This window comes from Etheostoma spectabile, chromosome 8 (assembly GCF_008692095.1).
Source record: "Etheostoma spectabile isolate EspeVRDwgs_2016 chromosome 8, UIUC_Espe_1.0, whole genome shotgun sequence".
NCBI classification, from domain to species: Eukaryota; Metazoa; Chordata; class Actinopteri; order Perciformes; family Percidae; genus Etheostoma; species Etheostoma spectabile.
In genome coordinates, this window is record NC_045740.1 from 7,867,264 (window position 1) to 7,887,364 (window position 20,101).

Sequence of the window (20,101 nt, forward strand, 5' to 3'; positions counted from 1 at the left end):
AACACCCACGCCACTCACTTTCCTCACTGGCACCACCAAGGCTCTCACACGGAAAGGGAAAGGAATCGCCATAGAGAAACAGAAAACAACAAAATGATTTATTTTTTGCTTTTACTTCTTTCTTGCTTTTTTTTCCTTCTTTTTCTTCTTCTGCTTCAAAGCCTGCTACTCTCTGCTGCGCCCTAGGGTTAATTAACATGAACCAAAGAGTGAATGATCAGAGAGAATGGGAAATCTCCAAAGGTTAAGTGTCACATGGGAAACGTGTTGTCAGAAGTACAAAAAGAAGGGTGTATTTTTTATTTTATTTTTTTCAAATGAGAGAGTAGCATTGCAGAGGGAAGAGATTTGTAGACACCTTTCCAAAACTTTGCATTTCTCCTGTCAGAGAAAACAGAGCTTCAGTCTGGCTTCAAACAATATCTGTAATTCCGTGATCTTTTGATGAACAAAAGAACTCTGCAGTTTTCTCTAACTTGCTGATCTTTCAATGGATGTACTCCCCTTCTTTTAATAATATCGTACAGGTACACACAACACAATTCCATAAAGTGATAAGCAAAAGCTTGTGGGAAAAACACATCCATCACAAAGTTAATCACTGCTTTTAAATACCTACTCATTGAAATTGTGTCCCCTCTTGGTTTATCCCTGGAGGGAAAAAAGAAAATTACTTCATGAGCCACAGATATCCTGGATAGTCGTGCAGGTGAAATAGTATGATTTCTCTATGTAATAATTAATACAGGCTCCTCTTCTCTCCCTGTGGCTTGTCGCTGACATTTGGTTCATGCTTGAGTGTCTGCCTAGCTGATTTCAATCTCTTGCATGAAGGTGAGGCTGTGTGTGCGTGTGTTTGTATGTGTGTCTATAGGGGTCCAGTGGCCTGTCTGACAATGACACTGGTGAAAGGGCCTGCCTTCAAATGGGATTAAGCATCATGACGATATGGATTAGAGACCCACTCAGTCAATCCCGAACCTCCAACAAGTTCGAGGTTGAAAGCCAAACGCTAACTCACAAATGAGTCTTCTCAGTGTGTTTGTGTTCTTGCAATATTGCATCATGTATAAGGTCATATCTCACTCGCTTCTGAATACATATTTTGACTATCCCCAAATTAATCACAGCAATCTCTATACATTGTGTCCGCAGTGACACGCCGTATTGATTTACACTGTGCTCTGAGGATGAAAACACCTCAGAATAGTCACCTCATCCACCACTGCCTTATATACCACAAGCCTTATTTTACATTATTACATTATGTATGCAGGCTTGAGTATGGATAATGGATGAATCTAAAGCAAAGCAGTTTAATTACCCACCATCATTCTGTCTCACCTCGCTGCGAAGCACACATCTTATTAGCCATGATGTAAATAAACATTAATATGCCACCCTGATAAAGACTGTCCTCCTCTTGCAGTTTCTTGGTATATTACCACCATTGCTGCAAAGTACACACACTCAAACTGATCCAGTGGCATGTCCAAACAACGGAGGAGCTGCTGACGCTGGGGCCAGGCCATTACAACCACTTCATAGAAAATTATCATTAGTGCATCTGGCTGGAGGCCACGCAGCCTCATCAAAAGATTACAATGTACACACACAGTATGCATACATGCATCCTGTATATGATATAAAACAAAAACCCTGGTCTTTCTATGTCAGCCATTTGATCAAACCAAGTGGATCACAGCAATCTTCGCAAGCCTGGTTCTTTGTCAGAAAATTCTCTTTTCCATGTTTGGCAGGCTGGCGAGTGGCAGAATAGGCACAGGGGATGAGGGCTGTCTCTGTGGGCCAACTGAAGGAGGGGAGACAGTGAATATAGATAGAAAGCGTGTAGGTTAACCAGCCACAGGGTATGCTCATCCCTGCAGCACATGGCAATAGAGAGGAAGCTTCAAGCAAAGAGAGAAGTCAGCATCCAATCCAGCCCTGAGCATTAAATACTGCTGATCTGATAAACTATATAGAAGTCTGGTTATGTCTCCAGGTGTGCTTTTTAACAAACTGGATTGTGACTAGTATCAGACATGACTGATTGTACAGTTAATAACTTCACTGCACCTTATGTTTAAATACTGTATTAAACAGGCAGAAGCCAAGCAGCAGATTCATAGCTTGCATCATGTATAACCTTCTAGAGAATCCTTTTGGCCTCTCAAGATGACTGAAGCTGAACTCTTCAAAGACATAAATTTTGTTGCATGTACACAAAGCTCTTTTATAAACTTCTTGATGTCTTTTTTGTCTGCAGATGGACTGACTGCAGCCAAAGCTGAAAAGGAGACAGGCCTTATGCATTATACAAAGGAGGCAGCCTGATGGCATGACGAGTGCACAGCGCTCTTCTGCCTGTGCTGTTTGTCTCAGTTTGAGCCTCATAAAAGGAAGCGGGCCTGCTGATGCCAGAGGCAGAGGATCTGGCTTTTCGGTCTGCGCAGAGAAACATCAGCAGAGTGCCATTCTTTAGAAGGAGATGTCCTTCGCTGTGGTGCCAACTCTCCCTGGGGCAGCAGCATAAGACACAACCTCTTATTTACCATATACAGGATCTATCAGTGCCTTTAACGAGCCAGGATATTCAGCATCACAGAGACAAAGGCCATGCTTTCACTGAAGAAGCTGGGGTTTTGCTGAATTAAATAATGATAATTAAGGAAATATTAATCAAACTCTGGCTCTCTTGTCTCTGCAGCTGTGTTGAGGGAGCTGGTCCTCCAGCTTAGCCTGTAGGAGTTCTCATTTAGAGTAGGCCTGCGACCTATAGAGCTGAAGGCAAACACACACAGACGCGCACAATTAAAAGAAGACCTTGGTGGCCTACTACTCTATAATTAAACACCCTTTGGTGCCATGCACAAAGATTCTGAGCTGGGTTCACGTGTCAAGAAAAGAGAGATGAAGGAACTTTAAGAAGCTGTCGGTTCTCTAACTCGCAAGTTCTGTTCAATGCAATGAATTAATAAAAAGCACAAACTAATACCTTCCCACCGTGCAGTTGGTATGTCTGGCGTGCCGGCAGCAGCTATACAGCTGTACTGTGAAACTTTAATGCTGCTGGAGGCCTGCAGCGCTGCCTGGGCTTTGTCTCTGAGGTGAATGGGGGGAGCTTTCCACATGTTCAATCTAACTGGGACAAATATTCGAAAAAGGAACAAGAGTTGTCTGACCTTTCAGGCTAAAATCACTACGACTCAACAGCCCGATACATGTGAATGGTCACTGGATCCTCACTGAAAAGAAAAAAAAAAAAGTAATCAGAAATGTCCTCTCAAATTCAAACCTTATGAGGTGATTATATGGTATTATTCTTCACCTTTTAGGCTTCAGAGTGCTTGTCATTTGGCTCTAGTTGTTATGGTAATGCAAGGTATTCCATCTCCTTCCCAGCATGCTCTGTGTTTGACATTCATGGGGTTAAAGTCCTCTGAATGATGAAGTGCCAGCGTTTGGGACAGTAAATTGCATCGTTTCAATTGAGAAGAGAGTTCCCCTTGGGTTTGCTGGAGGTCCCTACGGGCTGGCCTTGAACAGAACAGCATGTTGTACATCTATATAAAAAAGGGAAAAATATGGTGATACTTCCTTCTTTATGATGCAGAGATTAATCTGTCACCACATTCAGGCATAAATCTCACTCCTTGCTTTGCAAACTACTGTTTTACCTTACTTTGGACTATATTTTATTTTTTTATTGCCTATAAACATAAACCATCACAAAGGGCTAATGTTCTCATCAATATTATTACAAAATGATCATAAATCCACTGCCTTGTTAAAACTTAAAGCCATTTCTGTCCTCAGCCACTCAACCAGTGAAAATATTAGACAGAAGCATTATTTTATAAGGCAATTTCCCTCTCCCAATAATAGATGATCTTCTATCATATTTGAGCCACAGAACACCACTTTGTTTTCATTAAATTATTAAGTCTGTGCACTTTTCCTTACATCCTTTCCTCATCGCTGTGTTCAGCAATACTGATCTTGCCTTTTGGGGACATTTTTTTTCTTATACTTCAGTAGAAATGCCTTGACAACACTGTGGTGGTTATTTCATCCTGAGAGACCACAAACTAAACAGCAGAAACACACTGTATTGAAGCTTGTTTAGTGGTATGCAAATCATCTTTGCCAGAGGTAAAATTAACATTTTTAATTAAAATATTAGCACCAAACAAACACAGAAAAACACACTAATGATTAAATCATCTTGATGGAACCTCATAGTGGAAAATGAGCAAGACTTTATCATAATTATTTGTATGAAAAGATGCTGCACATTTTCATAGAGTCAGACATCTTCAAGTTTGTACAGTTGATGTTTTGAATTTAAATACAACAACTTTAAATGGTATTTTAAAATTTCCCAAACGGCATAACAGGAATATTTGTATCTCTTCAGCAAATACTAGTCCTCTGTATAGCTGTCTTAATTTATTTTCACTTGATTTACAACATAGAATAATAAGGGGAAATTATGATAATGGAATGTCAAATTGTAATTTGAGATCACATATTTCATTATATTTAAATGTGTAAGAGCTCTGCATTTCATCAGCAGGTATCAGATATTATGAGGCTTGAGAGGAGCTGGAGCTGTCTGCTTTTAATGATACTATAGCGCCCTCTAATGGTTATCTATGTAAACATCAAGTAAGAACAAATAGGTGGGATGCAAGGAAAGAAAGAAACAGTAAAGCCGATAAAGCCATTTTATTGCCATTTTAGTAAAACAAAAGTAAGCTGTTATACAGATTCTTCATGTGTCAAAAAACATAAATGTATCTTCTTGAATGTTGCATTCAAATATCTGCAAAAGAAGTAGAGTGGGCTTTTGCCGCAGAGTTTGTTCCAAGTGTAATATTCATAAGGCCACATTTTAGGTGGTGGAAAGTGAGGACCTGTTGATACTGGCGATTCATTTTTACTCCTCTGGACCACACAGGCTGAGCAGCGCCTTCTGGTAGTCTCCCTTGGTGTGTTCCTGCAGAAACAGAGCCGGTTAGAGGGGCTGCATAACAGAACAAACCTTACTGTAAATCAGTAATAGGACAGGGGCAGCCTGTATAATTCACTCTCACCATAATAGTCTTTTGCAGAGACTCTCCGAAGTTGGCCTTGTATTCAGAACAGATCTTCTTCAGGTCCACCTCACAGCGTGACACAACAATTCTGGTCACTATCTTCTCTTTGGCTCCTTTACTCTGAACAGACAAGCACAAGTCAGCACTTGCTTTAAACTTAACTACAGCAGCTGATGCAACGCGGCTGTAAGATAACTTTTGCCAACTTTGGATGCTGTGTTCCTGCAGCAAAATTGCACTTTCACTAGCAGATGTACTTCTTACATCTGTTCCATAAAAAAAGAAGAAAAAAAAGTTGGGCCCTTAAAATAGCCTCATTTCAACAAGAAGAAATCTGTAACTACCTTCATGGCTTGATTCAGTTGGCTGGCAAAGAACAGCTGTTTGTTTTCAAAGCACTTAACTGGAGCAAAAGAAAAAAACTGAATTAATATCCACAATAACAGATCTTGTATTTGACAGGTGATTTTCTTTTGTAATTTTAGAAGAGATTCATACAACAAAATCCAGCCTACATATGGTGACATTTCTCTTAAGATTAATAAAAAGAGTCTAATGTATTCATAATATGGATTACTGATAAAAGATACCTAGCACCAGGAAGGACTTTTGCAAGTCTCCTTTAACTTCCTTCATTATGCTCTCCTGCATGTCGTAGGGGCTGTAACTCTTGTACCGCTGAAACACTAACAGAGAAAAACATGTAACTGATTGTTAATGGGTATTTTACAAGTTTTTTAAGGAGAATTAAAAGTTAACACTTGACAACACGATACCAAAAGAAAACACGGGGTCTTACCTTTCTGTAGGTGGGGTACGCTTCTCTCAGACATAATTGAGATCCAGGTCGGTACATCAGTTCCTTTTATCATTACCCCAGCCTCAAAGAGTGCCTAAGTTGAATCAATAAAATATCTATGAATACTTTGTGGCATGAGAGGGGTGTCACTCCTTTTAGATATCAAGGTACCAAAATTAAGAATCACCTAATGTGCACAAAATGTTAAAGTGTACAAAGTTTTACCAAGTTATCCAGAATTTCCAGACTCATTTAAGACAATTTAGTGAGGTATTGGATATTAAATTTGATGACAAAAATCGATTTACTTTCAATTCCACAAACAAAGTGAAAATGGGCAACTTACTCTGGCATCCGCATCGATCTTGTCATAGTCTACGATAGCAGTTGGATCTGCTCTCTTGGTCTGCACAGAAACAAGACCAAACTCAGGTCAGCTTCAACTGTATGGTGTTACATAAATCAAAAAGACAGGCACTGACAAATCTCACCTGCACCAGAGCCAAGAGCAGCTTAGCAAAGTTCCCAGAGGTGTCACCTGCCACATCTTTCTCCAGTTCCTTCTTGAACACTGTGGGAAATAATATTTTTCATTCAGGCTTTTAGCTTTCCCTATACAACCAGAGTCATCTCCTATACGTCTGTTAGGGCTGCACGATATGAGGGAAATATGCAATTCGCGATAACGTTTTTGAATATTGCGATAACGATGTTACTTGCGATGAATAATCGAATTTAAAACAAATGAAAGGAAATAATTTCTAACATTCTTTATTGATCAAATTGAACATTTCAATATAAAAGGCTCCACTAAAGATAATGAGACTACATTTAAATGGGCAGTTTTCTAGTGATATTTTCTTTCAACTAAAACAAAAACAAAAAAAATCGGTTTTGTGTCTATGTGTATATTGCGCCAGTTGATGCTGCAATGACGATAAACTGATGGCTGTGGAATTTATGCTTCAAGAAAATGTAAGACTTTTTATAGACAGAGAGCCTACGTTGTACATTAGCCTGATAGCGCATGAAAAGCACCACAACCTATGGGTAAGGCATTATACAATGTATTTGCAGCCTTTTATGTGAATCCCTGGGATGTTTTGGACCTACACTCCTTGTAGACCTTCTTGATCTCCACCAGCTCATCATTGCTGCGTGAACACAAAACCTCAATTAGCGTTTCTTCATCTGTTCCTGCGCCCTGAAAGAGACAGAAAACTTCACTGCTTTTTGTATAGGCCTACACAATTTACAATGAAAAAAAACGAGTTATGTCATTAGTCCAGTAGAGGGCAGTGTCGCCCTTTAAATCGAATCCACTGATGCTAAACACCACTCATGCAATCTGTGTCCTTTACCAGTGTTGCCATGTCCGCTTATTCTAAGCGACTTTGGGCTTGTTTTTTTGAAAAGTCGCTTACAAATATTGGTAGTCGCGGGTTGCGTTTTTTTTGGGCTTGTCACTAAAGTGTGGTTGCTTATTTGGGCTTGTACACAGCTTGTCCTTGCCGGCTCGCTCGATCCCGCCCCTTTCCCCATAAACACTATAGACAGCAGCGTTATTTCCCACCCACTTCCTGCTTCTAATTGGCTCTGACCCAGATGGAAACGAGTACCAACCAATCAGAGGCAGAGCAGGCAGTCTGTTGTTTTCTGGTTAGGAAAATGCGCGAGTAGCGACTAATGGTGAGTGGACTGTAGGAGAGTTTTTGGAGGAATAAATGCCCGGGATAAAGTGGGTGAAATACGGGAAGAAATATACAAAGACTGGGAGAAAGAGAAAGGAGGAAAAGAATGGATTCAACCCGTCGTGGGGAACAACTCATAATCACTGTGAAAAAAGTGATTTCAAATCCCATCAGTTTTCTAATGTTAAATAATGTTAAAAGGTGGTTTAACTTACTCCTGTGGTCATTGTCCTGAAGCTCAGGGGGAGAAAATAAATAAACTCTAGCCTACCGTGTGTACAGTTTACCAATCTGTCTACATGGATTGTAACACAGTTTTATTTATTTTTCTCTTCCAGGATCTTAGGGGGGCTACGTAGAAAAAGTCGCTTATTTTGGGCTTGTTTTCACAGGCCTGGTTGCGTATTTGTCTCGCAAGATCTGGCAACACTGTCCTTTACCTTGATAGCTCCTCTGATCTCTGAGGCATCGAACTGCGGTGTGCTCTTCATCAACCCAAGGATCAATGTTTCCAGAGAGCCAGACAGCGCTCCCTTCAGGGCTGAAATCATGTCCTAAAAATACAACAGTGTTACCCGAATGTGTCCCTTACTGTTCAGCCACCACATGATCGAGCTGTGAAGCCTTTTGGATCGTCTTTCCGGACCTACTGTACCTTCTTTGTTCTCCTTTCATATGCAAAAGCGATTTCTCGCCTTTGTGAGTAGGTCCGCTTTGTTAGGACATCAATGATGGTCTGTTCATCCACTCCTAATGTTCGAATCAAAAAGACAAAACTAATGTATTTACACAAATATATCCAAGTGCACAGTCCACAGCTGACTCTATGTGGCTTAACACTGAGAAGAAGAGTTCAGAGGAATAATTACCAGACCAAAAAAAAAAAAGTATGACTCAAATTTGTTTTTTTAACAATGCTGGCAAATCACAAGTTTTGGTGGATTTATTTATAAAAAGTCTGACATCCTTTGCCATTTGATGCCTAAGGAAGGATGTAGAAAAGAATATTCAATGGGTAGCCTACAGCCTGAAGAATATGAGCCATTAACTATTCTGTGAGCTAAAATGTTACTGTAAATGGTGAGGGCCTACAAATGCCACATAGCATGTTTAGTGTACTTTGAACATACAATGTGTGTAGATTTAGCTTATACTTTTAAATTGTATTTTGAAGAATATACAAAACTATAAGAGGGCTGGAAAGCAAAGCTAGCTTGCTTTAACAAATGACGTGGTCACAAGGTATTTTTCCCCTCAAACCGTCATTAGTAAGGAAACATCACTCCACACAGAACATATTCTTCATAAAAACAAAATGGTGGACTGTTGAAGAGTTAGTCAGACTGTTGCCAATGGCTCCCAGACTGGCCAGAATAGAGCTGTGCCTGCACTGAGGCACATACTTGGAGGTGTTCCCAGTCAATAAGCCAGGATGCTGACTCACAAATACCAGCTACTTATCTGTAGCAACCAAGCACTGTTTTTTTCTCTCGAATGTACTGTACTGCATCTTGCCTTTGGTTTTGATAGCAGTCTCTATTCTGGCTGCATCTCTGTCCGGGTCAAAGTCCTTAGCTGGAACCACAGTGGGGTATGTGGGTTCATTGGCCTGAGGGTCCAAAGCAAATTAGACAGAGATCAAAATTGATGCCACCTTATTCATAAGTACTTAAGGTACATCATGTATTGTAGGAAAGTTATCATCATAAAAAATATAAATTAAATATATGACATTACCCCAATGTTGAGAGACAGCTGTCCCAGAAACTCTGATACCATAGCCATTTTGACTGTCCTGGTAAAGGTGACAAACTGTCAACAATGTGCAATCTTGTAATCAAATCTCATTGTAATCCTATCACCAACATGTCTAAGCTGCTTGCAACAGGTCATGCTTGTTTTGTCTCAAGATATAATCATTACGACTTGAACTACTAATGTCTTCTAAACAGAGACAGAGAGACTTCATTAAAGTTGTTGCTTTTGGCACAACCGAGTCACACAAATCACTGCAAGACTTTTTCCATGTTATGAAGTTATTCCTTTGTTGTCACTGCTTTTTTTCATTGCCATATTCACATTCAGAGCAGTTTCTAGTGAAAAGGTTTGATACTACTGACTATAAACTAGCCCTTTCAGATCCTTGTTCAGTTTGACACACATCCTTAACAGAAACAGGGACACACCCTGGGAACAAATGCTACTGTACTCACGTCTGGTAAAACAACGGAGCACATTCACATGCAAGAAAAGAAGTTAGAGAGCTCAGACTGGAGAGCAGGAACTTAATTAGTCTTACTTAACCAAGAACACAAGGAAAGAAAAGACAAAAAGATGTTTGCACACTAAATGGAAATTGTGTGGAAATCATTTGTCATGTCTTGTGACTGCAAGTTGGGACAAAAAATAAATAAAATACAATTTAAAAAAAATTGCTTAAACTTAAATTTAAATGTATTCAACTTACCAAGGTGGAGATGCAGAGATATGTCCAGGCGATGTTTAGGTGGAATGGCTGTGGAGATTCAACTTTTCTGACAGAAAAAGGCTTCCCATTTCACCTCCCCTTTCCATGCAATCAAGACTCCACCCTATTCCACAAGAAGCCACTGGAATCTCCATGTTTTAAAGCTTTGGTAAAGTCTTTTTCCACACACACAAATACACAGACTATTCAAAGTCACTTGAATGTCTGTGTCCTCAGGAGATTTTTTAAGGTGATGTCTAATCTTGACTTCAGTTATATACATGGGAAGAAATTAACCACACCCCCATTTAGATACTTAGAAAAAAAGTTTATTATTGCTCTGTTTTCACAAAACATTACAATTGACAAAATATACAAAACATGTCTCTGAACAGAATTAGAATATAAAAACTTGTATATTCTTTATTGAGCGCTTCAGCATTCACATTTATGTTAAAGGTCATAATGTATTTCCAGTAGTTCTAGTATCACAGATATTGTCAGTGGTTTCCTTTCCTTTGCAGTACAAGTCCTTATCTGACTTACCTAATATGAAATGAAACAAATGACAGGATATTAAATCCTTTGACATTGGATTATTTAAATGGACTTCTGAACTAGCTTTTTAATATACTTGTTGCGCCTGGCTGCACGTTTCTTTTTCTTTTTCTTGGTGTTGCCTCCTGCACTGAAGTTGTTCTTTGACTGCCCAGCTCCATGGTTGTTGGACTGCAATGACCCACCTTTTGTTGTCTGGTAGGATAAAAAAAAGTTTAAAATATTGTATCTTTAAATAACTGGGGCTAAATTAAAGTAACATCATAAAATATAGACTCAAAAAAAATGTTTGTCATTCTCAGAAGTACAAACATTAGTGACAAATCCAAATGCCCAGGTGACAACTTATTTTAGTTGTTTTTTTTACATAGTATACATATAAGTTACATAAAAAGGTTGCAATGTAGAATTTATTCAGGCGTTCAATAAATGCCTCGGTCTACTACTCCAACACTGCTGAGCTGTTGTTGATATTGCTATGCTCTCTATTGTCCATCTTGTTAGTTTTGGGCTTGTGCAGTAAAACTATGCAGTAGGGCACTGGTTCAGCCTGTGTGTTGAGAAAATGGCCCAGGGCTATGCACTCAATAACTCAGAGGGAGACTGCACGTCATTCATCTGGGCTTTTAGAGGCTGTGTGTGTGTGTGTGTGTGTGTGTGTGTGTGTGTGTGTGTGTGGTGTGTGTGTGTGTGTGTGTGTGTGTGTGTGTGTGTACACTTTCTATGCATTAACCAACACTTCCTGAAAGTTTCTAACAATCTTTCATCTCATTGCCATGACTTGCCCATTCCTGACATTCAGGGCTATTATGTTGTTTCACTGTAACTATGGTGATGTAAATGAAGTACACACCTTTATGAAGGGTGTTGGTGGGAAAGTGCAGGGGACACGGCCGTGTTTCTGGTGGAAGGGCAGGACCACAGTGGGATCAACAGGTATCCAGGGCACAAGGCCAGGGCCCGGGAGAGTTGGGACTGAGCTATGGACCTGCTGCAGGTTGTATGCCCCCCGACTCACTTTCCCATTAGCCGCTTTTAACAAGGTCACAAATGGTTCCCCTGCCTTGTGCACAATCAGGTACCGTCCTTCCTCCAACCTACAAAACCAAATGAAGTCATTGAGGGTGTGTTAAAGTCAAAACCCACAGACTGAAACATGTTGAAGCATTCTGAAGGGTTTGTTCTTTCAAGCTAAATGATGGAGGAGAACAGAGCCTTAAGAAAGCAGAAGGTGACACATGTATTGTGTGTCATTGAGTAATCAATTGTGTAACCCTCCAACACAACCACAAAGGCAAACTATCCTTGTGGTTTAAGCCCAAGGCTGTCAGACATGACTGTACAATCATTTCATAATCTTAAACAGAGCATTAAAGCAGTAAAAGATATGCACACACAACTCATCTGTAGATGTTGGCCAACTAAACAATAGAGTTTAAGAAAAAGTCCCAACCCCTCTCAAATCCTAAACATCAATCACACCACATTCATTTATGCATATATGATTTTTTTATTTGTTTTAATTAATTAAAAATGGTGTGTGCTCTCATTACTTTACTGCATTGAATCAAAAGCTATAAAGACAGCCCAGACTAACATTTCTGCAAAACTAATGGGATAAAGAATGTCCCCAACAACCTACCCAGTTAGCTTTTTCAGTAAGTGCTGCAGTATATTCAGCGAATTGGAAGGCCTGTGGATGAAAAAGAAATATAACCAAGTTTCAGTCTGATTACTTTGGTACGAATCTAAATTCCAACACTAACTCAGTTGACAAAACGAGAGGTGATGGTAGCTACCGTTATTGAAAAGTCACGGATGATTGATTAACTGAGTGAATCTCAAGTTGACAACATCTTAAATGATATAATCATACACAGGTGATAAGGTTAATCCTAATCAATCATCTGTTGCATCGACACTCACTTGAACCCACAGGAAATGTTCTGTTTCCAGTTGTCAGGCAGCTTTCTCAGTACAGCTACTTTTGATGTGTGCGCATTGATGTGAGCTACAGAAACAGAACAGGAGGGTGAAAGATACACTGAGAAAGAACTACTGAGTGTGCACATAAGAGCTTCACTTCATTATCAATCCCATTCCTAGTGTTTACCAAGTAATTAGTCTGTGTTGATTTGCCAGCATTGTTACAATGTTGTCTGTTGGTCCTGTCTCCTTTCATGAATCCTAGAGTAGCCTGTAATGCCTGATTATTTCCACAGGGCCTTCCTTCAACTATGGACTGTGCTGGAGCGTGCATCCACAGCCAGAAATACACAATAGGGGAATGCCACATGATAAACCACATGATGACCTACAAACTACTAAGCAAAGACGGAAGTCTTTTATCAGTTGTGTGTGTTGCATAATGACATTTAGTGGGAGATGTTCTATAGGGCTTCCCATAGCTTGATGGAACACTAAGAAGGAAAGGTCCAACAATTTTTAAACTGCATCCCCTTTCAAAGCATCTAGGGTCTTAGATGCCTGATACAGGGTTAGATTCCCTTTTTGGCAAAGCCATTCATAGTGACCCTAACCCATAGTGTACCCATATACAAGCTTTTTGTACTGGCAGTGAAGCTAATGATCCTATAGGTATGTATCATATTAGTATATATACTATGCCAACAGACTGAAAAGGGGTATGATTTAGAGACTATTTTTTTGCTAAAGCTTTACATTAAATGGAATAAAAACTCATTATTCTTAGTAGATGGCAATGTACATTTCCAGCCAACGCCTATTCAAGTCAACAAATCAATGAACTTAATACAGAAAAAGGATTTGGAGGCTTTCCCTGAATCTTGAGTTACAGGTTAACAGCACATGTAAGTCAACAATATGCATTAGGGAATGTACCTAAAGTTCAAAACAACATTTAGCTGAGCTGTGAACACTGTAATTCCCCACAATCAAATGTGGCTGTAGTTATAGCAACAAAGTAAACTCAATCCCTACACACAGTCACAGCAGCATGGTGAGTCATCTAAAGACTATGCCATTGGTTTGTGGGAAGATCTGCCATGTGGACTCTACTAAACCCTCGGAGGGAGTGAAATTTCTCTTTTTTAGCCACATCCATTTTACTTTAACTATTTTCTTGTCAACTATGTTGAAACATTAAAAGACTAAAGGGAAAAAACACACAGACAAACACACACACACAGTATATGTTTTTTTTTTACCTATGTAGGATACAGTGCTAGAGTGGAGCAATGTCTCAGTCCATAGCTGGCAAGCCTCACTGCTGCTTAGACACTCCACACCATAACTCAATTGGTACTCCAGCTTGGGCAAGACATGCACTGGCACATACTATTGGGGGCAGAAAACAAAAGGACAGAAATGGGACTGTTGCATATATATTCCTTTCATACTTAATATGTGAAGTTATACTATGGAATTCTGGAGAATTCTGGAGGACTGGTATACCTGGTTTTGGCTTTTTTGGCCTACTTTTCTGGTATGGGTCAGTGAGACAGAGCTGCACACCATGAGCAGCAAATCTTGCAGACTGTAGAGCTTATAGAGCAGGTTGCCTTCCTCTGGAGCCTTGTAATCGTGTTCATCCTCAGCACCAGCCTGCAGGTCTTGTGACAGTATTTCTGCGTTGGGGGAAACGCAACTTGTTGTTAACTAAGCACATAGACACTTTCAAACCTAAAACCGCTTAATGAAAATCAATTTAACACTAACTTTTGTGCTCCGTGGCAGTGACGTTTACCACCGGTGCAGATTCGTGAGAAACAGCGCAGGTCTCTTCATCGTGGTTCTGTTTTCTCTCCAAATATGAGGACACACAGGCCTTAACCAGAGACATTGGATGAGAGTGAAGTGAGGGTCCCATACCTCGGGTGGGTGAGTTGGTCTCCTGGGATATGGCGGAGCACGGGGCTGTGTCATTTGCAGAATTGAACATGGCTGTCTGCATGCGCAGGATCTCACCCAGCTGGTCGCCAGATGAGTTTGTTTTTTTGGATTGTCGCCTCTGCTTTGTAACTTTTTGAGGGGAAGAGGACTCTGAATTTACAGGTGCAGACGGGGAGACAGGAGTAATTGGGGACTTTAGAATGGTCTTAGGCTTATGTTGTTTTGTAGGTGTTTTAGCTGGAGACACACAGTCATCAATTACCAGCTTCTCCTCATCTGAGTCTACTATAAAAGGCAGCTCTTCGCCACTGTCCTGAGCAGAGTCCGTTCCCATTTGTTCAGTTTTTGGCACATTTTCCTCATTCAGAACTGGCTGAGTTGTCTCCTCTGTAATGGGATCCTCCAGATCTGTCAATAAGGTGTCCATCTCTTTGGTCTTACTTAAGGATGGGGAACATGAAGCTTTTTTCCTTAAAACACATGCATCCTGCTCAGTCTGTGTCTTCTGCATCTTGGGGGTTTTAACGGGTGCCGTCTCTCCAAATGTCTCCAGATCAGTAAAGTCCACCTCAAAGTACAGGCCATTGTTTTCAAAAGACACTACGTTTCTTTTTGAGCTTTCCTGATTTAGAAACAGAAAAAAAAGAATCATTGTTCTGATGAAATATGACAACATACATCGTATACTTGTGCCATTACATACCGGTGAGACTTTCTGCTCATCCTCAGGAAGCTCTGTCATTAAATGGAACACATTTGTACTTCCATTCTTCTTGATGGAAAGCTTCAAACTCTCCTCATGGTAGATATGACTCCTTTCTCTCACTGTCATTTCAGTCTTCAGAAGCGGTGAGTCAATGTACACAGTCTTCTTCCCACTATTGCCTGTAAATACGACACATGAAATAAAGGATGTGTGAAAGTGTCCCCATGAGGTAATTCAATGTAATTACACACTGAATTTCTCAGAGTTCTTCACTGCAGCATACTGCATTGCATTCACAAACATGAGTAAAAATGTCTCAGTCCCGAAAAACTATGTTGCAAAACGTCAATGTGAAGACTTTTTTGTGGTAAATGTAATCTATGTAAATGTTATTTATCATTGTGTTAATGTAATACATCCTTAAATTCAAAAATTGCATGAACTTTTTTCCTGTTGCTCTAAAAATTAAAAATCACTTATTGAGAAGAATGTTAAGAATGTCTCACCCAATACAAAAAAAGAACGTTATAACATTGAACTCCTAAAAACTCCTCTCTGTAACCATGCTTTTTTAAACATTTTTAGTATTCTTGGGGCATAACTACCCATAAGCGAAAAAGGTGATTTAAAAAACTTTTTTTGTAGTTTTTCTTGTGAAGACGTAGGTTACTGTATGTTTATTATTCCGAACACAAAGATTTATTCTAATATCTGGCTTAAATAGGATAAAAAAGGATGCTTATTTGGTGGCATTTTTGTCATGCTTTGATTGCTTAAAGTGAGCAGCAACACAACGTGGACAGAAAAAAAAAGATGTATTGTTCTTTAGTATTTGGGACCCTTGAAACAAAAACCTAAATTTTTCCGTAATTTAACTAATGCCAAAAAACACCTGAATGGGCTTACCTTTTTCCGGGGTTTAATTTTACACAAAAAAGGGGTTCCCATTGCCCCAAGTCAGGGCCTTGTCTAGCACCGACGAGGGTTCGATCAACAAGTAGGGCCCTAAAGCCACAGGGTTTTCGGGATTTATCCGCTGACCGTCTGTAAAAAAAACAAAACTAGTCCAATACCAGAACATTATGTATCAACAAAAAAACAGGGAAACAGCTACAATTTAAACTGGCTTTTGGGGCCGTATGGTGTGGGCCCATATATTTCAAAAAAAAAATAGCACTGGTTTTGCTGAGGGGAAGAAAAAAACCCGTTTCTTTTGAGAAAACTGAAAGACTAAAATGGATTTACAAAAGCCCTTCAGTCTTTAATCCCTTCCACCCGGAAACAATTTATGACTTCCTTTATCGGGTATTAAAAAAAAGAGAAAATTTGTTACACCCTGTATGTCCTTGGCCTTTTTAGCTGGAGGATTCTCTGATGAAACACTCTGATAATCCGATGCAATCTGTGCATCAGCAGGCACTATCTTGTGGTCTGTAATATCCACCTTGCCCTGGAGAAATAAAGGGTACAAATATGGAAAGAGAGCCAGTTAAAAAACCCCAAAAAGGATGTTTTGGCATAAACAATTAAATTTGTACAAAAAACTGGACGGGGGGAAATTTTTAACAAATTTTTAGGGAAAACCCCCAATTTTTTTCCCCTTTCCCCGGGGTAAAATAGGGGCATTTCCCCAAAAAAAAATTTACCCATGATAAGCAGCTGTTTCTCAAAGGTCAGTTTTGCCCTGGGTTGAATGTTCCCCCTTCAAACTGGGCATCCTTTGGTTTTGGTATAGCCCCGGAAAAATTTTTTAAATTTGCTTTTAAAACCCCCCCTGAAAAACCTAAAGACAAATTAGGGCTCTATGTTTAAATACTTATAAAAAAACATCTCACAGAGTTTGAGACAAAGGGACAATCCTGCAGTATCCCGTACCTCTGCATTGCAAGCTCCCTGTGTATGAAATTGTAGTTTGTCAGCACATTGCTAAACAAAAATCTTTCAGATACCTTTTATGAAAAATGCTCCCTTTCATTGTTTAAATCGTGCTTTTAAAATTTTGGAAAAATTAGAGGAGGGTTTTTTTAGGAACAAAGCAATAAGGGCCCCCGGGGGATTTAAAAAACCATTAGGAGAGAAAGTTTTGGGACTGGGGAGGATCTCTTGTTTTTTTACTCATCAAAATGCCAAGATACGTCTTCTGTTCTTTGCTGGACAGGCTGGAACTACACGGGAATGGCAGTCTGGGTTCAGGGTAAACAGCCCCGGCCTCATTCTCTACCTGCTTAAATTTGACACTTGATTTTTCAGTATCCTTACATTGTTCTGAATCTCCCTCAGTATTGTCTGCACACAGATTGTCACTGTCATAGCTGTCCCAACAAGACTCGTGCTTGCTGATGAAACTGTTGTCTTCAACCGCTGCAGCTTCTTTTGTGGAATGAGTGCAGGAGGCTTTTGCAGTCATACAGTCCTCCTTTATGTTATCTACAGGACTTGGGGAAGGAGAAAAAAATTAGAGTAAAAACATGTTAGATAAACATTCACTAGTTAGCCCACAGTGAAATGCACCTGAACTGATTTATTACTTCACATGTTAATTGACATACCTTTGGAGAAAGGCCCACAGTTCTCTGATATTAGGTGCAAGTGAATATTTGTCATAGAGATCTTTGGTAAAGAAGGGAGCCTCAGGGACTGGAGGGTCCTCCCTTATATTAAAAGGAGAAAATAAATCATTGCAGAGCCTGTATTGTGCCACATTCACAATTGTTTTTGTACTGAAACAGACTTATGTTTATTTTTACATGCAAGACAGAATAACTTAATTGGTGTCTCCAAGTTGCTGTGGTAGGGTAGTGCACATTATAAATAACCATTTCTCTACGTAATGGATGACTCAGGAGTAATGGCGTTCTATTCTGTTTGACAAAAAAAACACCAGGGTCTCAGACAAACAGTTTAAGTCTATGTAAAAGCAATGAGTTTGACATGAAATTAATCTTCAGAAGCCGGCAACTCCTTTTCAAAAGGTTTACTGTAAAAAATACAAGTTACAAAATCCATTTGTTATTTCTCGCTCTTGTCTCAACTTGTCTTGCTCGGAAGACAAATTAACTCCAATAAAAAGTAAATCTTTCAAACATTTACAACACTTTTTCAATATTCAATTGTCCAGAAGACATCACATAGCTGTTATTATATGATATTACAGCATATGTCTGCACATTTCTTTTCTTCTTATGGCTCCTAAATCAGGCATTGATGTTTACCACTTTCCAAACAAAACAATTTGAATTGCATAATGGGATAACGAATAAACAAATCAAATCCTACTGTACACTACACACATTTATTTAAAATTTAAATAAAAATGTATTTATTATCTATTACACATTTAATGGATGAGCACCCAGTAAACATCCAGTAAGCAATAGCTGTGCGTGGGCAATCTATATTTAATGTTGACATATTTTAGGCAGTTTCTTCCTTATTTGTTTGAAATAGCAAAAGGTGAAATATAGCTAACAAAAATATAACGCTTCTGTGCTTACTGATAAGGACAATTCTGTTATGTTGAACATAGGTATACGAGTATAACTCATATAAGGTATAACTAGTGCAGTGTTACTATGAATTTGACCTTACAGCTAGATAAGATGACTTATCTAGTGTTTATACTGTTATCCGTGGTAATGGAGAAGCCTAATTAAACTAGCTAGGTTCACATAACCTGTAGTAGTCAAATAACGGATCATATGCATGTGTCTGGTGCTAACGCAGCTACAACAGCATCAAGTCAGGTAGGTTACAATAACGTTACACAGGTTCCTGTTTCAACCTTCAAAATTGAAGCTAAAGTTATCGCGACGTCGTCATGATTCGCAACATTTTAGCGTTAAATCACGGCAACATCTTAATTGGATAACGTTAGCGTGCCGAAGCAAGAACACAACTGTGCTGTACATGTCATAGCTAGCTAGCTAACGTTAAGTTAGTAGAACATAATCATCCTGCCAAGAAGAACGAGACAAAAGCGTTGTCCAATACATTTTAAGTTAATTGTTGTCAAGATAGGTTAGTAAGAACATGACATAACGGTATATGGCTTAAAAAATAAAGACAACGGTAAACATTTCGTCCGACTAAAAAAGCTCCATGTTAAACGTCAACTTCCTGTCACAATAAAATAGGGTGACTGTCAGGTTAGCATGGTGCAGTTGGTACAGAAGTGTTTTAAATACAGTAACGAATAATATCTAATAAAACTAACATTTGTCCGGTCAAGCACACTTTTGTAATACAAGTAACCTTAGCTAACGTTTGGTAAGCTTTGGAGCTGACAGCCTCAACGCAACTTTGGGGCGCTAACAAGCTGGTTAGCTAACAAGCTGGTTAGCTAACATTAGGTTGCCCAAACGTAGGTTACTTAGCTAGTTGCATTTTGTGCAGTCACAAAATCTACCTCTGACATCCGGCAAATGCAGTCATAAATATTGCTTACCATACCACCTCCATTACGGTCAATACCAAGCGGTCTGCAGGAATGACAATATTGAAGCTACTGTAAATATATGAGCTAACAAAACTTTTACAGGTGACATTCTTCGTCTGGTATATTTATGTTGATATTAAAGCGCTCTGTGTGCATTGCTGCCCCCCTCCGGACATTAACTATACTCGATCTGCCTATTTATATATGAATCATAGACAAATTGTTATAAAATATATATTTAAAAATATCTAATCTGGCTTTGCAGGGCACTCTATCTTACGTCTGTTTAGAAAAAAACCCATCTGTTTACTTAGCTAAGTTGTGAAAGGAACTGTTCCAGCACTTTTTGCTGCAGTCATTCTCTCTCCTCAGCGAGTGATCCCCAGCTCCAGTGCAGACACTTTCTACACAGATGTAGGCTACCTGGATATCTTGCATTTTACACAGGGGCGGATTTAGTCATTTTGAGG

The 20,101-nt window shown here is 39.4% G+C and overlaps 2 protein-coding genes across 2 annotated transcripts; both read right to left on the reverse strand.

The window, feature by feature from the left end:
• Positions 1-4,717: 4,717 nt before the first annotated feature.
• On the reverse strand, positions 4,718-10,294 carry anxa2a (annexin A2a). Its single transcript, XM_032522242.1, has 13 exons — positions 10,060-10,294; positions 9,330-9,387; positions 9,108-9,201; positions 8,248-8,342; positions 8,033-8,146; positions 7,015-7,105; positions 6,393-6,472; positions 6,248-6,307; positions 5,902-5,995; positions 5,693-5,788; positions 5,447-5,505; positions 5,100-5,222; positions 4,718-5,002 (listed from the first exon to the last, which is right to left on the reverse strand). Exons 2-13 carry the CDS (start codon positions 9,375-9,377, stop codon positions 4,943-4,945), a joined length of 1,014 nt encoding a protein of 337 aa, XP_032378133.1. The 5' UTR covers positions 9,378-9,387; positions 10,060-10,294; the 3' UTR covers positions 4,718-4,942.
• A 104-nt stretch (positions 10,295-10,398) lies between these two features.
• ice2 (interactor of little elongator complex ELL subunit 2) lies at positions 10,399-19,877 on the reverse strand. The gene is made up of 14 exons (XM_032524638.1): positions 19,641-19,877; positions 17,746-17,847; positions 17,268-17,631; positions 16,530-16,646; positions 16,374-16,381; positions 16,106-16,240; positions 15,194-15,377; positions 14,317-15,112; positions 14,053-14,225; positions 13,806-13,935; positions 12,544-12,628; positions 12,260-12,310; positions 11,471-11,714; positions 10,399-10,812 (listed from the first exon to the last, which is right to left on the reverse strand). The coding sequence occupies exons 1-14, from the start codon at positions 19,652-19,654 to the stop codon at positions 10,660-10,662; spliced, it is 2,556 nt and encodes an 851-aa protein (XP_032380529.1). The 5' UTR covers positions 19,655-19,877; the 3' UTR covers positions 10,399-10,659.
• Between the last annotated feature and the right edge of the window lie 224 nt (positions 19,878-20,101).

What these genes read in the sequence shown, in the direction of transcription:
- ice2 (XM_032524638.1), bottom strand. An exon ending in ATGAGCAGAAAGTCTCACCG is followed by an intron (nt 15,113 to 15,193) that starts GTATGTAATGGC and finishes TTTCTAAATCAG; the next exon opens with GAAAGCTCAAAAAGAAACGT. An exon ending in TTACTGAAAAAGCTAACTGG is followed by an intron (nt 11,715 to 12,259) that starts GTAGGTTGTTGG and finishes TTGGTTTTGTAG; the next exon opens with GTTGGAGGAAGGACGGTACC.
- anxa2a (XM_032522242.1), bottom strand. Translation starts at nt 9,377, where the DNA reads ATGGCTATGGTATCAGAGTTTCTGGGACAGCTGTCTCTCAACATTGGG. An exon ending in GACTGCTATCAAAACCAAAG is followed by an intron (nt 8,343 to 9,107) that starts GCAAGATGCAGT and finishes TTCGAACATTAG; the next exon opens with GAGTGGATGAACAGACCATC. An exon ending in AACTGAATCAAGCCATGAAG is followed by an intron (nt 5,223 to 5,446) that starts GTAGTTACAGAT and finishes TTGTCTGTTCAG; the next exon opens with AGTAAAGGAGCCAAAGAGAA.